This window comes from Vicia villosa, unplaced genomic scaffold (genome assembly GCF_029867415.1).
Source record: "Vicia villosa cultivar HV-30 ecotype Madison, WI unplaced genomic scaffold, Vvil1.0 ctg.003162F_1_1, whole genome shotgun sequence".
Taxonomy (NCBI): domain Eukaryota; kingdom Viridiplantae; phylum Streptophyta; class Magnoliopsida; order Fabales; family Fabaceae; genus Vicia; species Vicia villosa.
Genome location: NW_026706129.1, coordinates 196,374 through 205,177, shown reverse-complemented (window position 1 = coordinate 205,177; position 8,804 = coordinate 196,374). Strand labels below are relative to the sequence as shown.

Below are 8,804 nucleotides of genomic sequence, written 5' to 3'. Positions count from 1 at the left end.
GTTAGCACAAGAAACTTTGTAATTCTTGTGTGAAACGAATGGAACATAAGACTTTTATTGAAATTTGAAATCACATTCGAGTTGATCAAAATAGTATTAAATTATTGTCAATCTAAGCTAACAATAGTTTAGATATAAATCATACATTTAAATTTCATTTTAATGAGATTTTTTTTCCACACGAAAATATCGTAATAGTTTTAACACCTAAAAAAAACATCTCGTAGACGCATTGACGTGATTTAAACTCAACAGAAACGAAATAAAAAGATATAAAATAATGTAATTTTTGTAATTGAAAATGATATTCACTACACATTTTTAATTCTACTAACTCCGCCTAAAATGGTGTAATGGAGAGAAAATATTGTTCCCTAAAAAAGCTAGCAATTGAGGACGATACTTAATGTGGCGAACTTCTATAAGTCGACACAATAAGCACTACCTGTTATATGATAAATTATTTCTTGATAAGACCCATTCTAAATCAAATGCTATATGAGTTATATAAATTAAGAAAGTCTAATATTTCTCACTTACATGTTTTCATATACAAATGTTGTGTCAGCGTTGGTTGCTGATTATAAGGACTTTGCGTGGTCTGTTAATACGGTGTATTCGTTGAAAGCTATGTGGCAGTTACCGGTTCCTATTAAATTCAAGATTTTCTCGTGGAGAATGCTTATTTCTAGATTACCTTCTAAAGATTTGTTGATTAGAAGATGAGTAGCTATCAATGCTATTAACTCTTGTTGTGAGTTTTGTAGGACTCAATCGGAGACTTTGAATCACTTGTTCTTTACTTGCAATGTTTCAAAGTTGATGTGGCGGCGGATTTTTGGTTTTTGGTAATGTTCAAGGGAAGGTGAAGAGTGTATATTCAAGGTTTTTGCTAATTTAATTTTTTGTCAACATATATAAAAATTCCAATTCTTTTTCATATTTAATTGTAACAAATTTTAAAATTTCATACAAAATATCCGAAAAGCTTATACTAATAAACTTTTCTTTTTCTTTTTCAAAAGTAAAATGATGTTTTTGCAACAAAAAAAAAAAGTAGAAGAAGTGTGCATCTCTTATTATAATCCATGGGTCCCGCCGGTTCACATCCTTTTATCATAAATAGTATCTTTCAGACACATCTAGTAAACAATTTTATTTCTCTTTTTGATATTCAATGGCAAATGTGTTCTTTCTAAGGCCATTCTTTCTTTTTCTTCTCTTCGGCTTTCAAATTCATCAAGCATTCTCCAATGATCGAAAGGCAAATTTATATTATCCTCTATTATTTCAAATTAATAATATTTTTCTTTGTCTAATTCATTTTTAGTGTTACAGTTGGATCCCATCCTGCAACCGTTGCTATCATTTACATATTTTTCACCTTTTATGCATATAAACTATATTTAGCAAGTTTGTATTTATCTTTTTGATATTGGTTTCAACTATGTAAATATATGACCTGAAGATCGATTTTGTAAGAATGAATTATATGTTACCATAATTTTTAATATGATATTAAAGTCTTGTTTAAAAATTGTTGTGCCAGATTTTAGGTATCAAGTCCCCTATTATTTATGTTCACTTGATTTGAATATTTTTAATACACTTATAAAGTCAAACATAATTGAACAAGTTGTCTAGATATAAATAATTAGTAGTTCTGAAGTGATAGACTATGGTACTATTTAGTTTTATGGTTTTGGTAATTAATTCTAACTTTTTATGGTGTTTTATAAATTTGATTTATACATTATCTATTATCTATATATACAACTTGGATATTTTTCATTGCATTTTTACTAAAGTTGACTTATATTATTTTAATAATTCTTGAAGAAAAAGACTTGCATCACCCCTTCTCTCAAATTCCAAAAGTATATGAATTTTATCTGTGATAAAAAAACTCTGTAGTGAGTAAATCTACTTCCAATTTAAAGTGGATGGAAGCATACATTTAAAATGGTGTGCTAAATTGAATTTGTAAAATTGAAGGTTAAATCAATTGAGTTAATACAGTAAATTTTCTAAAATTGGATCAAATCAAAATATTTTTTCGTTTTAATCAATTTTACAGAAATTAACTCTTACTTTATTGATACTTTTAACATTTTAAAAATTTACAGAATTATAATTTTTTATTATATAATTTAATACAAGTTATAAATGTGGCATTTTATTATAGTTATTTGACATATAAAGTATATATTATATAATTATTTTAATAATTTTTTGTTAAATTTTGTAATTCAATGTATTTTCTGAATGCAGACTTACATTGTCTACATGGGTGATCATCCGAAGGGCATTGATCCAGCCATTTTACCTTCTATTCACACCACAATGGCTCAAAATGTTCTTGGCAGGTTCAAATTATGAATAATGCTTGGGTTAAATTAAATACAACTAAAGTAGTGTAACCTTACAGATTTTTTACTTTGCTTTGTTTTCCTATACAAAATGATTAAATTTTAATACTATCAAAATTTGGATGTATCAAGTGATTTTGAATCAGGAGCTGTACTTCACAGCTATAAGAAAAGCTTTAATGGATTCGTGGTGAAATTGACAGAAGATGAAGCCGAAACATTGGCCGGTATATTTAATTAAATTTTATAATCATGTTAATATCTCATAGAATATGTAAATTAAATACATATGTAATCACTTGTTGATATTGCAATAGAAATGGAGAATGTGGTGTCTGTTTTTCCAAACACAAAGCATTATCCTAGCACAACAAAATCCTGGGACTACGTAGGCCTCCCACAAAATAGCAAAAGAATGCCTTTGGAAAATGACATAATTGTTGGAGTAATAGACTCTGGAATTTGGCCAAAGTCAAAGAGTTTCAGTGATGAAGGATTCGGTCCACCACCCAAAAAATGGAAGGGATCGTGCCACAACTTTACTTGCAACAAGTAATTAATTACTCAACTTTTTACATATCATGCAAGACTCTCTTTATTTTCATTGTTTTCTGTCTTCTTTTAAAAAATTATGATGATATAAAATGATTATCCGTGTTTTGTGCAGCAAACTTATTGGTGCACGATACTTTAATATCGAAGGTTCGTATAGCAAAAAAGACATAAAAGATCCAACTGATGTAAATGGGCACGGGACACATTGTTCCTCCATTGTTGCTGGAAATTCGGTTAATTCTGCGAGCCTACAAGGCTTTGCCTCAGGAACCGTACGCGGAGGAGTTCCTTCAGCACGCATTGCTATGTACAAAGTATGTTGGGAAACAGGCTGTGACCAAGCTGGTATCCTTGCAGCATTTGATGAAGCAATTGCTGATGGAGTTGATGTTATTTCTCTTTCTGTTGGATCAAGTCAAGTAGAAGTAATTCCATATTTTCAAAATTCGATCGACATTGGAAGTTTCCATGCAATGAAAAGAGGTATATTTACCGCGAATGCTGCTAATAATCTTGGCCCAAATATTCTCACCATGACAAATTTTGCACCTTGGTTACTTTCCGTTGCTGCTAGCACTTTTGATAGAAAGTTTGTTACAAAGGTGCAGTTGGGAAATGGTGCCATTTATGAGGTACGCTCTTGTCATAGATCTTAATTTGCAAAAATTATCGTCTCAATCCAACATATTTTGATAAATATTTTCTTGTTAGGGAACCACAATTAACACATTCGACCTTAAAAGAAAGATGTTTCCAATAATTTTTGCAAGAGATATACCGAATACTGCTGGTGGATTCAACAGTTCGGAATCCAGGTATCATCGATATATGGACTTATATGAATTCTTATGATTATTTTTAAAATATTTTTTTGTTGGATTTAATTTCATATAAATATTATTGGCTAGGTCATGCATCAAAGACTCTGTAGATAAGCAAGCCGTAAAGGGAAAGATAGTCTTATGTGAGGGCTATCAGATTGCTTCTGATGTGGGGTTTTTCTCAGGAGCGGTCGGTGTAATATTTGGACGTACCTATCCACAAGATTCACCCTTTATATTTGCATTGCCAGCAACATTGTTGAGTCTGTGGAATTTTAGAGAAATACAATACTACATGAAATCAACAAGGTATTACTTTAATTTTAAGCAAGATTATATTACGAATATATTGATTATTGAAGTTTACCTATTAACAGAAATCCAACTGCCACAATATTTAAGAGTGAAGAAGTCGAAGATTTGTTGTCCCCTTATGTAGCATCTTTTTCATCGAGAGGTCCGAATCCAATTACACCAAACATTCTCAAGGTAACATAAAATGATATATAGTATATAAATCTTGTCAAATCATTTTGTCTTTAACATGCAAAATACTTACTAGCTGCAATTTTTTTCTTGATGTTGCAGCCTGATATTGCTGCTCCCGGAGTTAACGTTTTAGCTGCATGGACTCCACTCGACCCAATTTCAAAATTTGAAGATGACAATAGAAGATTGCCATATCAAATTCTCTCTGGAACTTCAATGGCATGCCCTCATGCAGCCGGGGCAGCTGCATATGTTAAATCGTTTCATCCCAATTGGTCTCCTGCCATGATCAAGTCCGCCTTGATGACCACTGGTAAATGACTCAAACACATGCGCACAAATGGATATATGATAAAATCATTTTAAACTTATTTGGTATTCCACATGTTTCTTTACTTTTATAACTTTATTTGAATACCAAATTAACAGCTACACCAATGAGCTCAAATATAAATGCTGAAGCTGAATTCGCATATGGCGCGGGGCTTATTAATCCTGTTAAGGCAGCAAATCCAGGGCTAGTATATGATATTAGTGAAGCAGATTATGCTGAGTTTTTGTGCGGAGAAGGGTATACATCAAAAGAACTGCGAATTCTTACTCAAGATAAGAGTAATTGCAAGGGAAAAGATAATGAGAAAGTTGTATACAGCTTGAACCTGCCATCATTTGCACTAAATGTAAACGGGAAATTTTTCGGATATGTTTATCATAGAACCGTTACAAATGTGGGATCAGCAATTTCTACTTATAAAGCTAGAATAATATCTTCATCTTTGTTGGAAATTCAAGTGAAACCTGATGTTCTATCCTTCACATCTATAGGGCAGAAAAAATCATTCTCACTCACAATTGAAGGGAGAACCAATGTGCAAGTAATGTCTTCTACTTTGATTTGGGATGATGGCAATCATCAAGTTAGAAGTCCAATTGTAGTGTATGGGGATGGAAGCTAAGCATGGTTTCCCTTTAGTCCTAAATGTGTGTGAAACATTATAACAATAATGATTAGGATATGAAGTTATCGCACTATGGCACTTTACAAATATGAATGATGTGTAAGTTGTTTTTATTTATTATTTTGGCTTCTAGTTATTATGATCACTGTGTGGTGAGCATGTCTTTAATAAATTAAAGTAGAAAAATTCCAAGTTACACTCTATTATTGTTCCATAATGACTTTTGGTGATTGATTAAGTGAATGTCCTAGAGTTGAAAAAGAAATATGTATTAATTTGTTTGGTTTTAGTCTATGAATGAATGAAAGCAAGTTAGAGAAAAACGAAGCAAGGTATTTGTTGAACAACATGTGTAACCTTTGGTGAACTCGTCTCCTAGTCTTTGACTTGCTCTCTTCCATTTCTTATAGAGTGAAGGTGGAGATAGACTGCAAAAAAGTCACTGTGAAGCATTCCCCAACTCTTGTTCTCTCTGTTTTATTTTTTCTTTAATTATTGTCTTCTCCGATTTTTCATTTCTTCCTCGAAAGAGTTTATGTGAATATATATTTTTGTCATATTTTCCTTTCTTCTATGACCCTTAGTCTGGAATTCAAGAGAGTTGCGAGATTCGAAAAATTTATCTCAAGTCTCATGATAAAAAAAAACTATGCATATTAGGTGGAAACTTTAAGTTATGTTTTAGGTTTTTAATGTAACCTATTGTGAGATGTGTCTTAAAGCCCATAAAACGCTCATCAACATATGAAATCAATTTATTTTCCAACTTACTATCATCTTATGGAACAATAAAAACATCACATACATTTTCATAATAAAGTTGGAATTAGTATATTAAAAAAAATAAATGGCCATATATATATTTATAAAAAAAATAAAATAATGAAAGTTAAAATAAATACCACAACAACATCAGAGCATAGCATGTTTTCATATCAGGATCAACATGGCTCCAATCTTATTACAAAGTACTAGCTTTTCCTTTATCAAGTAAAGCCAAGTAACTCCTAAATGTTGTAGCATATATTCACCATTACCCCTGTCTCTTTTTAAGCTAAAATTGATATGCATCCTAATACATGTGTTAAGGACTCTGTAGGAGAGATGGTGGATGAATCGTATATCTCTATTTAAACATCAATAATGATAAGAAATATTTTACTTAAAACAAATCAACAAAGGCACCTAATTTAAGTTTCATGTTACATATGGTACATTTTACTTAACACAACATCAATATTTCCTAAGAGAACTTCATAAAATAGACTCATAAATATTTTACTTAGCTCACTATTAACAGTTCCTAAGAGTACTTCATAAGAATAGCCTCATAAACATTTTACTTAACACGACATCACCCCTTTTTAAGGACACTTCATAAGAATAGCCTCATAATCATTTTACTTAATACAACAATAATAAAAAAATAATTAATGTGACTCATTCCACATGTGGAATTTTATAAACATATACACTAAAAAGGGAAAAACCTATTTTCTGTTTTACTAAAATATTAGAAATAGCAAAAAGTATCTTCCATCAACATATCTATAAGGAATAAGAAATCCACAATAACAAAAATTAACATTTCTAAGTTACGTGCATGTATAAAGTGATTTATGCACTGAAAGTATGATGTAGAATATACAACATTGGTGAAGTAAGCTTCGTTTGAGTTTAGTTGTCTTTCATTCGTTTCAAGCTTTGTTGGTGCTTCAATGGCGTTAATGACATTTGAAGGGAGGAAATGAAGTCTCAAATACACATGTGTGTGGGAAAAGAAGATGTTTTGAACATGTATGTGTGTTGGAAGAGACTATGTTTCAAAATATGATGATGGAAGTTGAGTTTATAAACAATAAGTTATGGCGTTTGAATGAAGAACATGAAGATGAAAATTGTGTAGTGAATGTTTTGTTAAGAGACTGGTTACCGTAAAAACTGGTAAGCAATGATAGTCTCTTATTAAAGTTTGCTTAGCGAGATTGACTAGTAAATATTAGAACATATGTGCTTAGATTTTTCAAATAGTGTGAGAATAGTGAGTGTTTGGATGATGTCGACAGTGGTCGAAACAACATCGTTAGTTTTTGGAGAAAAGGGAACAGTAAAGGTTAAGCGAAAAACGTAAAGATATTGAATGAAAAATGTAAAATAGATCGTAGAAAATGTAAACAAAAGACTCAACATTAATTGAAAGTTGGTGACTCAAACATACGTTGTACTCTTCAGACTCATTTCGCTCTTCGATGGGTACTTTGAGTTTTGCGTGAGTTTAGAAGTAATTTTGAACACCTCTAAATCTAATTACAAAGCTTTTATTTATTATACATGTTCATAAGTGATTTAGGGCGCCCTTTCTCTCATAGTGCGCCACGCATCCAATAGCTTAACTCAACCGCTTCTGCACGTCTTCACATTTCTGGATATAGAAACGAACGGTTATCACACCACGTTCGCTTGTGGTAACTGCCCAAATCTGGGTAGATGCCTTTGTCGACCTATCTATCTTTTTACATCAAAATATTCCAAGTCCACATCTTTCTTCAGCCAAAGTGTCGACTCCTATTCCACGCCTTTCTTTGTTGATTCTGGCTATTCGCCTGAGGATGACTATTTACATGCCAATTGACTTTAGCTAGAATTTTTTTACTCTTTTGAAAATCCCAACTAACAGAGACCGTCCGATTTTGCAAGAGAATGAAGATAAAATGAGTGTTGAAAAGTAAATAAAATATTATAGTCTAGTTATGAGAAATACATGCAAACGAGTTTTTCTCTTGATTGGACCTTCCAATTAAGGGAATAGATAAATTAATTAAAAAAATAGAGATAAACATCGTATGATATACAAATATGAGATTTTCTCTCCGTTAGAACTCTCAACCGAGGGAATAGATAAATTAATAAAATAATAAATATGTCAATTGAAAAAATGTCAACTTTGTATAGTTTTGGCAAAAGTATAACATGTTAAGTTTTTCTAATTTCTTATTTAATTTTTTTATGATAATGGAATATGGAAGTTGCCGTCTAACAAACAAATATTTTAGGTACAACAAATTTTAAGATATGAAGTGGGCTTGATGTGGCAACAGAAACAAAAATTGAGTTTAGATTTATAATTTAATTTAAAATAAATAAACTGTTTAAACTTTTTAATTTTGTAAGTTTGACGGGGCTTCAAAACTACCAAGTAAGTCTTTAATTTTTGGTTGGAGACTTCTTCTAAATCGTCTTCCAACAAAAATCAATTTGTTCCGTCTTGCAGTTTTGGTGGGAAACGATTCTTTGTTGTATCCTTTTTGTTTGTTGGAAGAGGAAAATTCGGACCATATTTTTAGTTCTTGTTTGGTGACGTCTATGTGGTGGAATCAAATGTGTGACTGGCTCCGAATAGAGGTTCCTTTGTCGAGGAACTCGGTGTTGGAAAAGCTCGCAATTTTTTAGAAGTTTTGCAAATCTAGTTTCCGTAATTTTTCGAGTTGGTTGTTTGGACTTGCGGTGTGTTGTGCTATTTGGAAGTGTTGGAATGCTATTATCTTTGAAGGAGGTATCCTTTCAAGAATTGATGGATTGTGGATGATAAAACTTATGTCGTGGGAGTGGTT

The 8,804-nt window shown here is 31.5% G+C and overlaps 1 protein-coding gene across 1 annotated transcript; it reads left to right on the top strand.

The window, feature by feature from the left end:
• The first annotated feature begins 1,145 nt into the window (after positions 1-1,145).
• On the top strand, positions 1,146-5,332 carry LOC131640494 (cucumisin-like). Its single transcript, XM_058910884.1, has 10 exons — positions 1,146-1,264; positions 2,272-2,366; positions 2,502-2,596; positions 2,687-2,921; positions 3,037-3,556; positions 3,636-3,739; positions 3,833-4,054; positions 4,123-4,234; positions 4,334-4,547; positions 4,664-5,332. The coding sequence occupies exons 1-10, from the start codon at positions 1,178-1,180 to the stop codon at positions 5,188-5,190; spliced, it is 2,211 nt and encodes a 736-aa protein (XP_058766867.1). The 5' UTR covers positions 1,146-1,177; the 3' UTR covers positions 5,191-5,332.
• Positions 5,333-8,804: the final 3,472 nt, after the last annotated feature.

Coding starts and splice junctions, on each gene's coding strand:
- LOC131640494 (XM_058910884.1), top strand. CDS start 1,178: ATGGCAAATGTGTTCTTTCTAAGGCCATTCTTTCTTTTTCTTCTCTTC. Junction 3,740..3,832: donor TTCAACAGTTCGGAATCCAG/GTATCATCGATA, acceptor ATTATTGGCTAG/GTCATGCATCAAAGACTCTG. Junction 4,055..4,122: donor TACTACATGAAATCAACAAG/GTATTACTTTAA, acceptor ACCTATTAACAG/AAATCCAACTGCCACAATAT.